The following is a 20,747-nucleotide window of genomic DNA, read 5'->3' on the forward strand; positions in this document are numbered from 1 at the left end:
AGGGATTTCAGCATTTCCTGATGTGATTTTTATGTAGGGGGGTTTTTTTAGTGAATGGAGAAGAATGTGGTTTTTTGTGAATAAGCTCTGCAAGTATATTTCATTGTATGTAGATATTTTAAAATTTATTCTATATATATGAAATATTAGTTTTCTGTGGTAGGATGAAATACCCTAAAGTCAATTAAGTTATTAAAATCAATCTTTTGTTTAATTTGGAGAAGGGTGCTTCAGACTGAAAACAGATTCACGGGGTATGCTGCAGTTTCAATTTTATAAAAGAAATGGATACATTCCTGCCAGAAAATAGGAGGTTATTGTGAATGAGAGAGGTAACAGTTCAGCAATGTGCATTTCTGTTACGTTGTTGTTTTGAAGCAGTGATCTGTGGAAGGTGCCTGCATGAGCAGGACCACTGTTTCTTTGCATTCCTCACTGCTGCAGCGCCTATGGCTCCAACTTGCTTTCTCATAGGGGTGGTGATGAGGAATACTGACCAGCAAATGTTGTACAATTAGTTGTACCTATAACTAATGGCTGAGGCCAGGCGTTTTCCAGGAGCAGCTAGGTTTGTAATTCCTTCCTGCAGGATTAAGAGGGACCATACAGAGGAAAAGAGGATAAAGCTGTTTTGAAACCTCAAAGTAGTGAAATGGGTTTTTTCTCCTAACTTCTGCCTGTGACACAAATACATATATTAATGAAAATAGATTTCATGAGAGCAGGGGGACCCCAGCGCTGGCTGGAGGAGGAGTGGCCGAGCTGCTGGCGGGATGGGATGCCGGTGGTGGGATGCTCTGCAGCAGGCTGTTAGTGAGCGGCATCCGGGCAAACGGGTCTCTGGGCTGCAGTCTGCACCAAAATCCGTAAGCAATGGAGGGGGAGTTTCTGATCTACTCAGAAGTTGAATACTGTGGTCTGTGCAATGAGAATTGAGGTAAGATGGAAGAGTGTGGAAATGGTGGAAGTATTTCTTCTTAAAAATTTTTTTTTTCATTTTTGTTCACCTAGTAGCCTCTTGGTTTCTTTAATACCAAGCACGTGCATAAACACATGTACTCACACCTTCACACTTTTTTAATATTCCAGGTACTGGAAGTGACTTTTTAAAGCCAAGATAAAATTACTTTTGTAGTGAATAGAATATAGTGCTATCTGTCTCATCGCCGCAGTGCAGCTAGGGATGTAATTACTCAGATGTGGCTGGTCACCTTTCTTTTCTAGAAAGGAGAGGAGTTTGTATCGGTTCCATCATTGCTTTACAGTTTAAATCTTTAATGACATCTAGACGTAATGTGAAAGGCAGTGGACTATGCAAGAGTGTTGGGTTTTGCTTTTCACTAAGGGGAAAAAAACCCACCAGTGAGATCACACTTGAAATCAGTGTAATCCTCAGCCTCGATGCCTATGGAAAAACTTGACCATTGGGCTGCACATGGCTTGCAACAGCCGTCCGTCATGCCGACCATGGCTGATGGTCCTGATGGTCTTCCCATCTGCTTGTACCCATCTGTCTCTTGACTTTTACTTGGGCTGCAAGATCTTTGGGACACAATGGGTATTCTTCCTTACGTGTTTACAGCCAGTAGTATACAAATATTCTCTTAGCTGGCACAAGACGTATTTCAGAAAAGGAATATGTATAAATTCTTGTTTTGTTTTCTGCTCTTTAGAATTGCTGTGTTAGGGAGATTACAAAAATATACCCCGCCCCCCACAGAGCAAAACCTCTTCTCAAAGGAAACATTAAACACAAACGCCTGAACTTGGACTAAAATTATTAGTATACAGTGTATCTTTTGGCCTTCCCTTGGAAGAAAACCACTATTAAAATGTAACATTAAATATGTTGTACTCATGTGGAGAGTTTGTTTAGTTTTCCTAGAATAATTTCATTCATCTCACATGGCTTAGCTTGCAGAAAAATTGAACACAACTTCAGTGATATTTTAAGGTTGCAATTTAATCGGCAATTGACTTTGGAAAACTAAATATAAACCCAGGAAGAGCCTGTTGCTCAGTAGAGGTAACTTCTGGTCAGTTCCAGGCCTGAAATAATACAATCATGTTATCATTTATTTTTCTCCTTTGTCTTGAGGTTGGCAGGAAAGCTGGAGCACTGGGCAGGAGCCTTTGCTACATCTTCCTTTTCCAGTTACGTTTGTATCAGAGATGGAAAGCCAAAAAAAAACCCAAACCCATGCCAGAAAGAGGGACTTTCTATTCCCTCTTATAGTGGGAGTGTAATATTCACAGGAGAGGGATGCTAACGCTTAAAAAGCAGAAAGCTGGTTTGTGTTTGGATCTCACCAAGGTGTCTGAGCCCAAGCCCCAAGAGAGAGAGCTGTTCCAGTGGCGGCTGGGATCCTGGGGGGACCAACACCTCTCCAGAGGCAGATGCTCTTATTATTTACTATCATTTACGTTTTTGCACAAGGCTCCATAACATCGGTACAACCATGCCACCTTGTGTTAATTTCTGTTTCCTTATGGCCTTGAGCAGTCAGGGAAAAAAATTTGAAAGAATTTTCTGTGTGTGGTTGTGTGTGTATATATATGTCATTTTTTAATGCTGTTAAACATTCACTTCTATCTCCCTGTCCGAGCCTGGTTGTGTATCAATAGCAGGTGAAGTGATTCCACTCTGTCACTTTGTACTTTAAAATTTAGAACACAGACAATATATTTCATAGTTTCAAAATATGTTAATGATGAAGAAGTTGAGCTATTGCAGTATGTATGTGTCTAGTCCAGCATGGGTAACTCTTTCTGCACTGCAATAAACTCCCTGCTTAAGAGTGGGTTATGCCTCAGCTCACGGAAATTTGGTCCATTATATCCCTGACTCCCTGGAAGTTTTGGGCAGGCAGGGGTCATTTGGGCAGAGAAATGACCTGTGGATTTTGCACCATGGAGTTAGTAGCATTAAGAGTGTTTTATTGTGAGGAGTTACATTTGAGAATGCTTTAAGTTTTAAAAAAAAAAATTGCTATGGATACGCATAAAGCTTTTCAAAAGAAAATGTATTAATTAAACCTTTGCCTCTTTTCTACATAGTCGGCAGCAGAATATGTGAAGTCCCGCCTGCCTGAAGTCCTAAAACAACATCTTCAAGACTATGAGAAGGACAAGGAGAACAGTGTGCTGTCTTACCAAACCATCCTGGAACAGCAGATTTTATCAATTGATCGAGAAATGCTGGAAAAACTGACTGTATCCTATGATGAAGCAGGTATATTTGTGTTTCTTTCTAAGTTACATTTTACTGGAGAAAAATCGCTCACTTTCAGTCTTTCTCCTGAATACTAGTGCTTGTGCTGGCAAATTGAACTTTGTCCTCAAAGGTATGAGGTGACTCAGTGAAACATTTCTTTCTCCTAAAATCAAGTTGAGGTAGAAAATTTTCCTCTTCAGTGATTGAATACTAACTAGCTGAAAGGACAGTTATTTTTCTAACAGCGCTTTGTCTTTTGTAATGCACTGATGTTGATTGATCTAGCTGTGCCTCTCTATTGTCTCTGCAAGTGGTGCGACCTGGTTTCTGCTGGTTTCTCCTTCACTGCTAACTTATTTTTGGGGCTCACTTAGCTAAGAGTGTACTGGATAGTAACAGAATCTGATTTTTAAATGTGACATGCATGCGGATAGCCAAAACCAGGTAATTTGTAGAGTGTTGGAGGCATTTTAACAGTGCAGTTACAGGAGTTTTCAGGTTTTATATTTACGTCTTAATAATTTGGAGGTTTTCTTAGTTATAAGCTAATGCTTTTTACTAGAATTTTGTTTCAAAGTAGTTACAAATGTCTTCCCGCTTTTGAATCCTTCACAGAGTTGCCCTGATGCATGGTCTTCTTTACAGTTACAGAGAAAAAAAGAGATGCTGTTGATGTTTTTCGTTATCTTCCAAAATAACCACTAATATCTGCTATATGCCTACTCCCCTCATTCTTAACCAAGTTTCTCGGTGTTTAGATACCTTGCAAAGAAAGAATCAAACAAAAAGAACATTTCATTATTTTACTGCTGAATTAGTATTCACGGCAGCGAGTGGACTGGCAGTACGTATGGAGGTCTGTACAGACGAGCCATGTGTTTGCACTCCAGGTGTGTGCGTGCCTGGCTCACTGCGCTCCCCCCAGTAGCACATGTCTCGGCATCCTTCATTTCTTAGCTTTATCTGAAAGATGCTGCTCTCTGTTTCCCCACTTTAACCACTCATGGCTGAGAGCTGCAACACACCATCTCCTTTCATCCGCAGCCCTACCAACCAGCCTCGGGCAGCCTTGTAGTACAAAAAGAGAGTTTATACTTAGTATGTCCCTATTTCTGGGTTTTTCTTAATCCCTGGCGACACTTTCTTGTTCTGTTATTCCCCTGACTGTAGCTGGCGTGGTGGTGCCCTTGGGGAACTGTGCTGAGCTCAGCTCCAGGTTTTCCTTCCAGCTGTTTTAGGCAGAAGCCTCGAAGTCATAACTGGGTTTTTCATCCTGTTTAGATGGTGGATGGATCTTCTGAGTTTCTCATCCCTAGTCCAGCTCTGGAGAACCAAGCACTGACAAGCTGGTGTTATTTTGTCCTGTTACTTTTGTACTCACGCTGCAGTGCCCTGAAGTACTTAAAATGCTCAAACTACTTATCAACTTTGTTCAGACTCCTACTCAGACTCCCACTCGCTAGCAATGCGATTCTCTTAAGCTACTTTGATCACGAAGGCGCTCAAGCAACTCAAAATGCCATTTGCAGAGTGTGCGTTCTGGGTACTTACAGGGCTGTGAGCTTTAGTAACTTCAAGTAATTACAATGCTCTATCACTTTATCAATTATATTCATGTGCTCACCCAATAAATAAGCCTGATTCTCTTAAACTTCTTTGATCTCAAATGCTCTTGAGCCCTGTACGGTGCCATTTGCAGACTACACGTCACATACTTAAGGACCTCTGGGTCATATGAGTTCTCTAAGGACAACAGGGTCAAAATGAGGGTGTGGGATATTTGTTTAATCACATATGGCCTGTTTTTAGTGATGCGTAAAAAGTAAGCTTCGAAGGTTGTTGCTTTCTGTTGCTTCTGTTTATCTTTTTTAACGCAGAATTTACCAGTCCAATGAATCATGTAAATCTTTTACCCTGGTTTGGTCACTTCATCTCTCCAGTCATTTTGATTGATAGAAGTTTGTTAGGAAGGAAAAAATGCAGTGAAGGAACTTACGGACTCCTGTCAGAAGAAAAAGCAAGCATTTTCCTTTATTGAAAACAGCATGTTTGTACAGAGAAAATAAAGATTGAAACTGCCGGAAACACACATTTGGGGATTTATATCATGCAAGAAAACAATCACGTGGAAATGAGAAGCTACATAAATAACTAGTTTAGAAAAGTCCCAGCATATACACACATTCAGAAAGGAGAGAGAGCGCAGCTTGCTGTAAATAAAAAGCCAGAATTTCAGCTTCCCAATCAGGTAGAGACACCTTTAGAGATTAAAACACGGAGATGGAGCACGCTCGTCATTCTAATCATGTCACTTGTTTACTACAAAAGCAGAAATGGTGCTACCTGCTCTTGAAGTAAGATCTGATTGTGAGCAAAGCACAGATGGGCAGTTAAATATAATTGCAGCAGGTGTTCGTGATCCCAAGCACTCCAGCTATTCAGCGCTCGAGCGGTTGTGTTGGTGACATTTTTCTTTTCTTATTTTCCATACCAAAGTCAATTTAATGAGAAGATCAAGCTGCTGGTGGTACATACAAAATGAAGAAAGCACTCTTTAAAAACCAAAATGGTGAAAATAAAAGCGATTGTGATGTAAGGGGAAAATACAACTTTGTCTGGCAGGAGACTACGTGAGACATCAACAAAACCCATCCCGGAGACCACTGTCAAGGGTTTAATTTCTGTAATCACGAGCAGTTGGAGTTCTGCTACATGTCGGCCAGGGAAACTAGAAAGTTAAATGTTTAAGGTACGTGATACAAGGGGTCAGTAGCCAACTGTAACAGGGTGCTGCATGTAGGGTAGCACTTCCACAGCAAGAGAGCAGACCTTTTCCATCCAGGAAACCTTTCCCGTCCCTCTTGGAAGGGCCATTTTCTGGAGGTTCGCAGAATGCTCACCCCCAACTAACTCTCCTTTCCCCAGGGATATCTCCCAAAGCGGGTAGAATTCAGCTGCATCCATTTTCCAGAATAAAACAGAACTGCACTAAAATGGCTTGGGCTTCTGGTACAATTTTGCATGTTAATTTGGCCTTTCTAGCAGCATGCAATATTAATAACGTGCAGCTTCGATGGACTCAACATCCTAATGCCTCTTTTTGTAAATCTTTCCCTTTAGCAAATCAGTATATCAGAGCTACCAAATAAAATGAATTCATCTAAAAATAGTCAAATGTTGACAAGATTTTTAGTGAGGTTTGACTAAGGAAGCTTTATAAAATGAAAGCAGGACAAAAGTGGCAGATGGGTACAAATCCTCTCGTAATCTTTAAATCCCTTAGTTTAAAAAGTGGCATTCTTGACTAGCTAAGGCTGGGTTAATTTTGTGCAAGAATGTTTTTTCCGGCTGAAGTTTTATTGGATGTTAATCCTATTCCTTCGATTTATAGTCTCTCTAAACATCTGGGGTGGTCAGTGACTACTCTCTACAAATACAAGTTTAGGATATTTGAAGGCACTTTGGCATTTAACTCTGGTGTGCCAGGTAGGTAAAGCCTGCTAGGAGATTCTGATGGTGTTTTTGTATTGTAGTCAATAGTTTTTTCTTTAATGGACGGCCCCTCTTCCCCAGAGTCCTGTAGAAATTGAGTTTCATTATTGTGCGACAAAAAAGATGAATTTCATTTTTCCCTGCTGTGAAGCAGTCATGAAAGATATTGATATTTAGGCACTGTATCCAGAGCCAGATGTCAGCCCAAAACATGTTTTCTTAGCTAATGTTTGCCAGCGTGCCCCGTGTTTCCTGGAGCCACCTGCAAGAAAAGCGGGTGGCTGCTCCTCCACATGTTCTCCCAGGGGGGACCAAAAGCTCATGCCTGGCCGGACCCTGCGTACCTCTCCCTGTGGATGCAGTTTGCGTTAGGTTTCTTTTGAAAACCTTTAGATACAGTTGATCTGCACCATTGCTTGAGATGGTCGCTGTCAGTACTGTAGTGTTTCTTAAAGTGAGTTTTTGTGCTAGCAGTCCACGTCCCAAATTGCCTGAATACTCCGATTTTAGCAACAAAATTTATTTTCTGCTGAGATAAAATGTGGCCGTTAGCGCCACAACATATTGCACTTTGTCTCTGGATGAGATGGGTGTTTGTACTCTGCCTTCCCCAACCATGCCCAGGTGCTGTGCTCCCCATGGGCATCACATGGTCCTTCAAAGCAGGTGATGCATCGTCCTCCATTCCTCACTCCCAGCATGATTTAGTATGTAATGAATGGATAAGGAATTAAATCAACTCCTCGTATTCAGCCTGTATTTCTGTGCTTCGCAGAAGACTGGGTCTGGTTTTTCTAGTAGCTGCAGCTGTGAAAACCGGCTCCAAGTGTAAATCCAAGGCTCAGACCTTCATTCCGACTGCAGGACCACAACCTGACATAGATCCAGTCCTGTGAGCATTTGCTGTTTCTGGCAAAAGTAGAGAAAAGCAAAAATATCCAAGATTAAACTTCAGCCCAAAAAGTTGGCAAATCCATCTGCTTCACACAAACATCCATGCTAGCGTGGTTGCGCTGGGAAAAGGTTAACTTTAATCATCAAGGGGCCGATGCTGCCCATTTCTGAATTACAGTGCTCCCTTCCGGGCAGCGCAGGCAGATATTTTCCCCCAGAGAAAGTGACTACAATGAGAAATGAGAAAATAAAAGCAGGAAAATTGCACCAGAAATATATCCTATAATTTGGGATAATAAATACCTTGCTGGGGAAGATCCTTTTTTCCCCACTGCAAAGAGCTTTGCCAGGTAAAGCCATCATTATGTTACATCGCAGTGAAGATAAAGTAAGTTATCTTTGCTGTGATGTTTATCTCAAGGTGGCTCGTGCACAGCAATAACCCATTAAAAATGCAGAAAGAGATCTGTTGGGTTTGTTACGTCCACCTTCTTTAAAATAAAAAAGAAGTATTGTCTTATAATGCACAATCATGCTTGGACCATGCTTTTGGTATGTGTTTGACTGGTCCTTTTCACAGAGGGCTCGGTCTTTGGGGCAATACGGGAACACACTTCAAATAGTGGTGACTCGTCAGGTGTTTAAATCCTTGTCCTGACAAGGAGCCTCAGGAATATTTTTCTTCCAGTCTCGGCTACAGCCATTACCAGTAAGGCAGGGTATGGGCATGCTCTGCTGACAGCATTGGGAAGAGCAGACATCTGTAATCTCACAATTATACAGTGATAATGGTCCTGCAAGAACATGTAACACTGCCAAATATGAAATGACCTGAGCCTAAAAAACAGTTGGAAAGCTTTACGTAAGTTTTTAGGAGGGATTTAAAGAGCAGGAAGAAAAGTCATGCACTAAACACAATAAAAACAACCGTTGCAAAGGCAACGGGTTGCATAGAATATGCAAGAACAAAAACAGGAGAGCCGTAAAGAAGCTGCAAGGAAGAGAAGAGCCAGAAACGATGTCTTTTTCTGAAGAAAAAGCATGTACAGGCAAAGGATGGTCCTAGTAAATGATGTGTTTCTAGTATCTCAAGGGATGTTGCTGGGTAGGCTTTCTGTGTGCTGCGATGAGCACCCCTTGACAGGGGTGTAGCAATCCAGTAAATTTATTTTCTGATGTGTTGCAAGCACGTCGACACAGCAGATGTGTAACTAACAGCACTCGAATGTGTCAGGGCAAGGTTTATTGCTGTGCCGGAGGCTTCCTTCTGACAAGGAGAAAACCAGAGTGGCCTGCAGGCCACCACAGATGGTGGCTTTCTCTCCAGCTCAGGTTCGGTTTTTAAATGATTTTTAGGTATTTGATCTCAAGAACATGATCTAAAACAGCTTCCTTCTCTGGGTCTTCGGTTGCTGCAGTGAGAACTTGGCCCTGTGCTTTTTCCAGATAATACAGTAGAAAGTTTTACTCTTTATAGGCAGATGATTACTACTGAATTTATTTAATCTCTACCTGACATCCAACGCTTTCTTTGGCATATTTAATTTCTTTTACACATTAAAGCTACATGTTAAACTTGGTCACCACGAACCAGTCCTCTGTTTTTCTGCAGAGGACCAGTACCTGCAGCAGAAATCACAGGACAGTCACCAAGGACTGTCTCTTTTCCCTTTCAATATCTGCATTATAGACATCCAATTCTGGACAACTTTTCTAGAGCTCTTCAATAGTCATTGGAAAGAAACCAGCATTTCTAGTGTGATTCCTGAGTTTATTTTAAGCATCTACTTTAGTATGTGAAGAGTCATATTCTAAAGGTGCCTGCTCTTTTTCCGTTGGCTGTGAATTAGCTTTTGCTCACAGGTAAAATACAGGGAGACAGCTCTAGTTGGGAGCCGAACGCCAGCCTAAGGGTCTCTGTAGGTGTACACATAAAACCATTTAAATTACATTTCAGGGTGTAGCTTCAATGCAAACCGTGCGACTCTAATTTCCTACATTGTGGTCTTCCAGCTTTCTAGAATATTGGCAATGTTTGTAAACAACAGACATGTATTTAAGCCAGCCCAAGCGTGCTGTATTCTTTTGCTCCGTTAAAATAATTTTTTATTATTCATATAATTACAACCTTTCAGCAGAAGCTCGGAGCAGAAATAGCACTTTAACAGGTGCCTACTTGCCTGTGAAATATTCTTCACTTCCTCATCAATTTTTGAAGTAGGTATTTAGCTATTTAAATTTGTCAGCTAGCAGTCGATTGTTCAGAACCGAAATAAATGCTAACAATATTTGGTTCGGGTTATTTGGTAAATATATTTATATATTGGGTAAAACCAAAAAAATATATTTTTATATATTTGGTGAAACCTCTGTGCAGTGTAGGTGCAATGGTGACTCTACAGGGCTGTTAGGGATTTTTTTTATTAATCACGTGAAGTGTTCTGTTCTTACTCGAGCATATGTAACTATTTTCAGTCTTACTGTATAAATGCCATGCACTCTTCACTTTGGTATTTACACATTTGTAGCAATTAAAAAAATTAATTTAAAAAATCTACTATTACCAAAGTCCTGCAGAAAGAGAAGAAACCAACACAGCCCTGCAGAGTGCTGAGATTCAGAAGTGTAATAAAAAATGTTTTTTAAACCATTTAATGGTTTTAACACTAATTATTACTAACTGACCATTTCCTTTCTGTGTACTTATTGATTAAGTCTGGAAAGCATCTTAAATGCACAAACTTATTTTTAGGTGGTTACTTAATTCAGTCAGAACTTGTGGTAGAGTCAGTTCAGGTTTGTGCCCAGGGGAGGGGTGGTTTGGTGTCTCCTGCATTTGGGAAAGGTTGCTCCTCAGTGTTGCAAGAGTGCTTTTAAAAGGGTTTTTCAGCGATGCTGCATTATCACCTCCTGATTGCCATCTTTCCTGTTTGTATCTTTGGCCTAATGAAAGACTTAAAAATTAGGTAAGCTCTGGAGAATTCAAACCACTATTTGAGGTTTATTTTGCGTAAGTTTTTGTTAGATTTCATTTGAAAACCTTTAGATTCAGTTGATGTGCACCATCACTTGAGATGGTTGCTGTCAGTACCGTAGTGTTCTTCCTCAATTTCAGATGCACGTGTTGCATGAGTAGACAGACATGAGCATGGATTTATCTTTTTTTTAATTATTATTTATTAAAAAGATATCAGACAGAGATAGCATTTGAAGACACAGCTTGCTGGAAATTCAGTGTAGGCAGTGAGAACATCTGTTCCAGGCCTCTGGAAGAAAGCCATCCATCTCGGCAGAGGTTTGTCACCTGCTGATGGATGCAGAGATAAACGCCTGAAGGGTCTTGTGAGTAGCAGTGAAGGCAGCAGAGTTTGTTCTGCCTACAGACCTGACAGACCATTTGGAGATCCTTATTAAATTTTCCTGTGTCATTACCCAGGTAAGCATAAACAGCATTGCTGTAACAGGGTGGAGCGGCACAAAATCATCACCAGACACACCTTTGCAAAACTCTTCATTACACCCACAATTGCTAAATTTCAGTATTGAAATGAATGTCTTCAGTCTCGCTGCTCTTAGCTTTGCCATATCATGTATGAAAAGCTAATATTTGGGTTCTTCTGAAAACATTTTAAGAGGACAGTCACTGAGATGAAAATATATTGTAATAACATCAAGAACATGCATGTGCACAGGGATTTATGATGTAAGGGCGCTTCTGTGTTTCTGGAGATCACTTGCGCTCTTGCACACATCTTTGTGTCATGTGTCCTTGCGCTCTCCCCATTTGCAGCAGCGTTAAGCTCATGCTAAGTCCTGCTTTGCATGCACAACTGCATTGCACACCACAATCAATCACTGTTAGCCTTTTCCATTATTTCCCAGTGTTTGAATTATACATGGGGAGATGTAGGAGGAAAAAGGAGCAGGAACAAAAGGAGGCTTTCTGTTCTCAAGTGAAGCTTTCTTAAAAACCCTATCCATAATCTGTAACAACCCATTAAGGTAAAGAAGTTGGTCATAAACAAGCAAAAACTGGCTCTTCCTTGTGCTGTAATACCTTTCTAACAGTGGCAGTTGCCGAGTTTCGCAATATCAGTCCTTTTTGGTCCCTCCGTGTGCATCTTTTCCAGGCAGCTCTGGGATTACGGGCTACAGCTGCTGTCTGCCAGTGGCTTGGACGTACCTTTAGAAAGGTGTTTGCCTGGGCTCTGTCTGCCAGTTGAATTTGCTGATCTCATACAAAAGTTCCCCCCAAACTGTGCTGTTTTCACTCAGCCACGTGCCGGGAGGATGATTTCCGAGGTGACAGCTCTGCCCCAAAAAAATGGACATTCGGCAGATGTGGAAGTTTTGCATTTGCAAATGGGCAAAGTATGGTTTGATACAGAGAACTGGAAGATACAACCAGAAAATATAGAAGGAAAAAAGTATGGTCCGAGGTGACTTTTGGCTGGGCTTTGGAAGATGATTAGCTCCAGAGTTTGATTAACCTGAAGAGGGGAAAAGTCACCAGCTTGATTTAAGCTGCCACCCTTGCTCAGGCCAGCCAGCCTCAGTTTACAGCTCAGTAAAGTCTGAATCAGCAAATTTTGTGTGTTGGATAGTGGAGGGGATGGGGACAGAGTGAGACTCCTGAATTAAATCACAAACCTCCTTAATTGTGTGTAATTCTGGTGTGTTATCACTCCTCATCCCTTCTTTCCTCCTCCTCTTGCTCCCACTCTTCTGCCAGCGCAGGAGATACAAAGTAAGATCGCAATTCCTTTGGACAGGGTACGTGTTTGTAATTTGGTGATACACCTTGGGGACTGAATAAATAACTCTTAAATACCGCCTTGCTGTACAGCTCTGCCTGTATACTAATAAGTTCCTTATTTGTTCAGGAGTTAAGGCAGGCGATCCGTCATGCGAGTGCCTCGGGGCCAGCTGGACAGCACGGCAGATATTTACAGTGGTCCTCAATGAAATTAACTGCAGATAGACGGTCCTGCCACTGATGGGTGTTAGTCTGTGAAACCCAACCCCAGGAGCCGAGGGATAATGCAGCTGTAGTAAAACCCATTTGTCGGATACAATTGCCAGCCGCAATGGGGATTTTTGAACAGCCCTGTTCAGGCTGAGTAATGCAGAGATGCACGCAGCATCTGTAAACTAGCTGCTAGTTATACTGTTTGTGAAGGATTTGCTAATTATATCTCTTGAGTTCAGTTTAGTGCCTACCCGCTGGCACCTTATTTATAGCTGCTGCTTTAAGTCTGGTATTTATGGCTCAGGCACCTCAGGAAAGTGCAGGTCAGTTCCTGTGGTTCAAATGAAATTTTGCAGCCTTGATCCTTTAGTCAGGGCTGAGGTAAAGCCAGAGACGTCACAGGACTCAGCACAAATGGGATGCTTTTAATTTTGGGTTTTTTTCCAAGTGGGATTTTCATTTTGCTCCTACTTTTTCCATGTGATTACAGGCCTCGTTACAGTTGAATGTTGCTAATAAAAGCCTGTTGAGCATCTAGCATAACATTTTCTAACTAGATAAGGTCAGTCATGCTCTTTCACAGCCTCGTGGGGCAGCATGTGGACCAGCAGCATTGCTGACCTTATTGCTGACACTTAAAATCACCGAGCATCGGCTGTCCCTGTGCTGCTACCGGCAAACTTCTGCTTTGCTTAAAATGTAGTGCGGATCCTGCAGCAGGTCGGTCCCAAACTGACTCCCTCAAACCCAGTTAGTGTCATAAATGTAACATCTTTAATATCTTTGGCACTGTGATTGTGGAGGGGTTTATTTGTCTGAAATTGCTAAGAGGATGGAATCCCTTTCTTTTTGGTTTTTTTTTTGTGTGATCAGTTCTGCAGACTGCGTTTTACATTGAAATTTCATCTATTTCCATAATGGGAAATGCAAAGCTGTAGAAGATTTCTAATGGATCCATAGAAGATCTGTCTTACAGATCACAGAATTTGGAACAAATCTTAACAAAGCAGACTACATGTATCTCACTGTAAAACTTTTAGTAGCTTTTGTTTGTTTTTAAGCTTTTATGCAGCTCTTCCTTACAAAAGTTAAGGTAGTGTTATTTTGAGGGAATACCCTTATCTTTCCCAATGAAAAATGTACAACTTCTTCCTGAACACCCTAAGGTTCATGTGAGCAGCTTTTGTTAACAGAGGCAGGTATTTTGCTGGGCTTGGAAGGGTCACGATGTCCTCCGGCTCCTCTTCTGCTGGCCATTTGACCCGATAGAAATCCCACCGCTTTGTTCTGAGATTGCTCAGCACAGTTGCCGAGCGAAACAAAACCAAGCTAGTTGCTGCCTTGGGTCAGAGTTACTCGGATCTCCTAGGGATGCCTCCAATTCAAAGGAGATAAATGACATGAAATTGCCCCTAAATTTTAGTTCTGCTGTAGAGGTCTAAGAATTGGGGAAAACGTTCAACAACAGATTGGGGGCTGCGCTTCATCTGCTCTGCCTGACATCTCTAGACCTCACGCTAAGCTAGACCCTTCGCTCTTGCTGCTTAGCTTATGTAGCAGCTGGTTAGAGCTATTGTAGGAATATGGTTTGAAATAGCAGTAGCAGGATCCCTATCTGTATATACACTACCTTGCGTGATCGTCTACAGTCATTTTCGTTTCCAGTGCTTCAGGAGCTCTTACAATCAGAAGAATTCAGACTTTGCAGCTTGTGTGCAAACGCTAGTGTTGCACTGACCATACAGACTGTCTTTCAGCCTGTGGATATTGAAGGCTCACAGGGAAGTGTCAGGAAGAGATTTCTTTTCCTCTCATGTACAGACCTTAGCATAGGCATTTTTTCTTGTCATAGTGCTGCAAGGCTGCACGGGAGGTTTAACTGCTGCAGAACGCCCGAGCCTGTCCACAAAGGAGATTGCACATGTGGTTTTCCACGCTTTAATTAGCCTGGTGACATACAGAAATTTCTAACCAGAAAAAAATAAACTGTTCTCAACATATTTCTACTTCTAGCATATTAAAAGGCTGAGTGGGATGTTCAGGTGAAATTAAATATGGGAGTGATGCCAAGAAATCGACTTTTGAACTGAAATGGAGATTCCCTTTGTATCAAGATTATTTTTCATAAGGACAAGAAATTAATCACGCGGTGCTAGGATAGCACAAAGGTGGGAGCACTCCCCGTTTCCGCTGCGGTATTGATGAGGCAATGTCAGAGCAGTCTGGAAGATGGAGAGGCTGCCCAAAAGGGTTTCCGTTTTTTGGTAATTAACTTTTGTTACCTGATGCACAAAGCTTCCTTCCAGCTCTTGTTTTCCTACGTGGAAAACACTTTTAGGTATTTTTTACATAGCTGAGTCAGAACATCTACATGAATCTGTTAGTCTGTAAGTATATCCCAAATATCATGAATATAATATGATTAATGGTAAACGGGATTGAGTTATGTGTACATTCTCATTGATCAGACAGGAAAATGGGATCTATCTAAATAGAAATACAATATGGTTCTCTGTTTCAAATATAAAATCTTAAAATAGTACTGCATACAGCCAGGTAGGAATTGTTTTGCGGTGGAAATAAAGCTACGATCTTAGAAATATTTGAAGTAATTTCTATGTATTTCTAAGAATCCTATGTTTCTTTTAACCTATTTTAAAAGAAGGAGTTCTTTTAATTTTAGGGGGAAAAAACGTTATGTTGAGATGATTAAGGAATTATGAGTCCTTGAATTTTCAGAATGGTTATTTTTAGGTTCATGCTTTACAAAACTGACTTTTGCAGAATTTTATTAACTGAAAGAAAGGGCAGGGGCAGCTCATTGGTAGGAAACACCAGCACTGAGGGGGTTCAGGGACGAATGCCTCCTGTATGATGTGTAGGCTGTTCAGTCCCGTATACCTTGCAAGACATTTGAGGAAAAGGAGGTGGGTACTTTAAAAACGCACATGTATTTTTGAAGGGTATTGTGAGTGATCAGCAGTTTATTTCATTCGCAGGTGGTTAGCCCAGCAATTTGCTGAAATTGTATATTTTGGAGATTATAATAGCATTTTCTCTAATCTGTGTAGCTTTTGCTAAAAGAAATTGTGTAGCTATTTAAACATTTCAATAACCTGTAAAGGAGTAAAGGACAAAGAAGTGCTAATGAGCACAATTAGCTTGGCCTTTCACAAAATCTTTGATGAAGGTTGGATGTCATTAGAGAAGCTGAAAACGCACATGAGAAATGGTGCCTTGGATTAGAAACCAGCCAAGGAGGAGGCGCACATATCGTTGGGATCCAGCAAAAGGTCCATCCCAGCAAAAGGTTTTACAATGATCCCACCCCAATTACAGGTTGTTGGGATCATTTTTGTTTGGAGAACTGTTGTTTTCAATACCTGATTTGTCCCTCCTTTTCTGTGCAGACATGGTGGTTTGGGCAGCATCAGGGCAAGGAAAGGGCTTCAGCCCCTGCAATTCCCACAGTTCCTCTCACTGCCGTAGCACAAATGAAACGTGAATGTCTGCTGCTCGGTTTTATCGTTGCTTATCTTATAGATAAGCAGCGGGTAATTAGATTTATTTTTATGGCTTTGGATTAGAATTGGTGGGTCACTTGGAGAGCACATGGAGGCGGCATTTCATGATCTCGATGGTCTCACACCAATTTTTATCCATATTCCAGGCAACCGGGAAGCAAGAGACTCCCTTACCCTCCTTCATACGCTTACTTATGGTGTTTTTCTCAGTCTTGCCTATTCCACAGGCTATAATCAAAGTTTTATTTGCATTGCCTGAGGGGTATGTGCAGAGCATGTAAAATAGAAATTCAGGAGACACATAGCTGGTCTCGACAGGAGGAGCTGAGGCAGATGGGCACAGAGGACAGCTATATGAATGATAAAAACATCACATATCTGCCCTGAAAACTACTGGAGTCTTATTGTTTAGGATTTAAAGTCTCTGTAAGGCAAGTGGAAATGCGTGGTCTATAAATGAGAAAGAAGCTGCATGCAGTGCGAGTTGCTAGTGGAGAGTAAATATAAATCTGTATTTTTGTTTATCCCGCTTTTTGCACTGTTCTGAGTAATTCTGTTTCCTTCTGGAGATTATTGAAGCTCAAAAATACTAGTTCTTGCTTAATTATTGTGTGAATTCAAGCTTGAGCACTGTTGAAAAAGATGGGAAGGGATTTTTTGAGTTGTTTTTTGTTTGTTTTTTAATCAGTCCAGCCAAGTAAGTACCGAAATTCTTGACCTACAGTGGCTCTGAATGCATTTCTGCTCAAAGGGTATGGTAGACCTCTACCCTCCGGTGGTCAGGCGTCACAGGAGTGTTATTGTACACCATCAGTTTGTGAAAGGGGATCCAGACTTACCGAGAAGCAGTTGTGTGGGTTGATTTAACATACCTCCCATCTGACTTGGAATCACTAATAAGGCAGGACTGGCCAGAGCTGTTATTGCAGTGTCAGTTCAATACTCGGATAAGGGATCCAGCTGCTTCAAACCTGCTGCTATTTTCAAAGATACTGTCAGTGCAGGGCTCGTGCTGTTTACGTAGAAATTTTCCCCAGCTCTATGTTTGACCCTACGAAACACAGACTGCGAAAGCTGTGTCCGTCCGAGCACGGTGCAGGTCCAGGCACCCGGGACATTCCCTTTCTAATTAAGGTTACTGAGGATCTTTTTCCCTGCAGCTTCACAGCGGTCCCAGCTGGTGCAGCCCACCTCCTCCTTCTGCAGACCATCTCAAAGGCTGCGCATCCTTCGCCTGTGAGGCTTTGTGCACTTCCAGTCACTGCCTTGTCGTTTTCTGGTCTCTTTGCATGTCTCAGTCTCTCTCTAAAAATTAATATTGATTACATTTAGGTTTTTTCTTTCTCTTGTCACTTGGCTTTGTTTCCAGAGATGAGATTAGGTTAATTTCCTATTGCGCAGACTTCTGTTTAATACAGACGAGCTGTCACAAGCCCTACCTGTGTGGGAATTAATGTAGCTTTTAGCCCTCTGGGGTTTAATGCTTTTAGGTTAAATGCTAAGAGAACAGTGTTGGTCTCTCCAAAGATAATGATGATGGTCTCTGGTTTTGAGGTCATCATTCTGCCAGTTTTCTTCTTTTTCCCTACGGAGTGAAGCTGAGTGAAACTCCACATCGGACGTGTTTGTTAGAAAGCCGAGACGGGGCAGCAGAGCAATCTGCTCCTTCTGCCATGGTGGCACCACGAGGTGCCCGATAGTGCTTTTCGTGCCACCTCACCAACTCGAGGTTTGAGGGCAGCATCATGGGACGCTGGAGCGGGAAATGACTCCCAGGAATCTCATGGCAGAGAGCCTATGGCACTGGCCACCCCATCCAAGCTGGGCTGTAGGAGAATGGCAGTGAAAGTGTTGGGATAAATATCTGCAAAGAAAACAGGCTGACCCTTTAGTTGAGAGAAGAGACCCCTCTGGGATGGAGAAGCAGGTGCAAAGGCCTGTATGGAAACACTGGTGATATACGTGTTTGCAGATGGGGCTATGCAGAAGCAAGCCTACAGAAGGCACTGGGGGCTGGTCAGAGACTGGAGTGGAGAGAGGAGAGGAGAGGAGAGGAGAGGAGAGGAGGGGAGAGGAGAGGGATGAAGGGGTCTTCAGAGATGCTTGTGATTAGGGAAGCAAAGGGGAAAACTAGGAGAGAAGAGTGTCTCATCAGGTGAGAAGAAGCGCTGAGCTGACTGTGCTGGAGGCAGGTAAGAGGGATGAGAAAAGCTCGCTGTCTGCGCTGCGGCTGGAAAATGCTGTTACAGTCTTGGCAGAAGCCGTTTTGATGGCAAGCCTGGGGCAGAGGCTGTGTTGGAGGAGGTGTCGCGTGGAGCTGGAGGGAAAGAAACATCCAGCAGTGACTGCAAATGCCATCTTCAATGAGCTCACAGGTGAGACAGGAAAGCAGTGATAGCCATAAAAATCATCAAGGGTAATGATGTTTTTTTAGAGGGGCATTACAAAGATGTGCTGTAAAAGAAAAGAGCCAGAGAAGCATAGGGATGAGGGGATAACGAATGAAAAATGTTAAAATCGAGTCACTAGAGTAGGAAGACGGGTCGATGGGAGGCAGCACGTGAGCAACCTCGGCACATGTTGTGCAAATGGGGAAGCAATGGTTAAAACGTAGGAGGGGGAAGTCTTGTTTCTCAGTTTTGTCTGAGAAAGAGACTCTGTGCGAAGAGCCACAGAGGAGGCGGGGGTAGGACTGGGAAAAGCAGTGAGAAGGCACCTGTGGGAAGGACAGTTGTTCAGGAGGAAGAGCCTTGGCCGGGGACTTTCGCCATTTAAAAGCCTGAGATAAGGGCAGGGAGGAGGTGTGATTTCTCATGAAGGAGGGATGGGCAAAAGTTCAGGGTCGAAGAGAGTGATGAGGGGGAAGAGGAAGGGAAGAGTTTACATGTGCTGATGGCCTGAAACCTGTGGAGTGTGAGAGACTTGGAAAACAGAAGGAAAACCCAGCAAAGAGGGGAAAAAAGCAATGTGGTGAGCACCTGGTGAGATTAACTGCACTTTTGCTAATGGATTAGGATGAAACGAGGACACTGGGGGAATTTCAACCAACTTGGGCCATCCGGAGCCCAAGAGCTCTGGTCCTCATCCCAAGCTGCCCCGCCAGCGGGGATTTAGAGCCAGGTGCCCGCAGGATTTTTTGACACCGCACGCAAAGTGCCAGATCTCCAGCGGCTGCAGGGTGAGCTGGATCATGCCTGGGCTCTCTAATGCCTTTTAATGTATTAATCAGGTCTTGTTTGCACTCTGGTGACTTTTCCTCCTTTCGATAAAGCCGTTATCTAAAAACTGATAGAGCCGGTGCAGCCTTGACTTTTACAAGGTGCCTTGTCTGATACTAAAATACAACACCAATAATCTTACCTGACTTAAAAAAAACCCAAACAAACAAAAAAAAAAACCTATCTCTGCAGCCAGTATAGTACAGGTTTTAAATTTTCTGGTGGTTTTCTTTGTAAACTGCTCAGCAGGGTATTATTCAGGCAGCTGCATCGAGGGACTAATATAACATGTGTTCTCAATTTTGGACCCTTTATGTTGGGAATTTTCCATTGTGCAATTGCATTAAATCTGAGGCGGCTGACAGGAGCACGATGTTTTCTAACTCTACACAAGGTTAAATGACTGAAATAAAAATAGATGGAAAAGAAAACAAAGTAAAATAGGTTTGCTTTCTCATGTAACGGCAGGCAGTAGCGTGAGGTCAGGGACTTAATGATAGCCCAGCCATCAGTCAGGGACCGTGAAACAACTGATCCTTCCTAAATCACTTTGGAAATTATCTTCTGTTTCAGACGCTCATTCTCTTTCATTCACACAGATCATATAACCAAGAAGACTGTGTTCAAACTCGTCATTTTTATATAAATTGTGGTAATAATGACTATATTTGTGAAGCATTTTTCCTTCTAAATGCCAGGGCTCTAGTATGTTATTTGCAGTATTTTCCTTACTAGGAAACGTATGTTTTTTACTACTGCCTGTAGGAAAAATACACGCTGGCCTGGTGTCACAGGAAGGGGAAGGGCAATCTGCGGAGCAGTAGGGTGGTCTTGCACACAGAAGAGTCGATTAATTTACAAAAGCAAATGTCAGGCCAAGAGGGCAGCTAGAGGTAAAGCAGGAGCTCTGATCTTCAGAAGGAAGCATCAGTTGAGTGGTGGATCGCGGAGCCTTGCAGCCTCGTGTGTGGCGCGTGGGTCACTCTCCTGCAGCACGCCGGGATCCTTCTGGAGTTGGTTTTGGCTCTATATTCCCATCCAACAGGGCTTTCACTTCTGCCCCCGTTTTACATCTCACAGGTTTTGTTTTCAACCCAAATTGCAAAGGTGGCTGTTCTTTTCCTCTCTGAAGTTTAGACAAAATGTCAGACCAGCTTCAGCAGGTACCAGCCCTCTAGTCTCTTGCAGATTGTCAGCACGATGCTGCTTGAACGTTTGTTAAGGAAAGTTTCATAAATAAAAGCAAGGCAGGGTGTCGTTTATTGCTGTAATTTTCTTATTGAAGCAGAGCTTGATGCATTTGCAGAGTTACTAGCTTTTGTTCAGGTAAAGAATGAGGTGACCTCAAATGCTAAATCCCATTTTCATAGAATCATAGAATCATAGAATAGTTTGGGTTGGAGGGGACCTCTAAAGGTCATCTAGTCCAACCCCCT

General features: G+C 42.3%; 1 protein-coding gene across 1 annotated transcript in view; it reads left to right on the forward strand.

Moving 5' to 3' along the window:
* PPM1L (protein phosphatase, Mg2+/Mn2+ dependent 1L) overlaps positions 1-20,747 on the forward strand; it is a 114,140-nt gene that overhangs the window by 73,994 nt on the left and 19,399 nt on the right. The window contains exon 2 of the mRNA XM_009278931.2: positions 3,058-3,232. Coding sequence (XP_009277206.1) covers positions 3,058-3,232 — 175 coding nt within the window. The remainder of the gene's footprint in view (positions 1-3,057; positions 3,233-20,747) is intronic.

Source organism: Aptenodytes forsteri, unplaced genomic scaffold (assembly GCF_000699145.1).
Source record: "Aptenodytes forsteri isolate BGI_AS27 unplaced genomic scaffold, ASM69914v1 Scaffold299, whole genome shotgun sequence".
NCBI classification, from domain to species: domain Eukaryota; kingdom Metazoa; phylum Chordata; class Aves; order Sphenisciformes; family Spheniscidae; genus Aptenodytes; species Aptenodytes forsteri.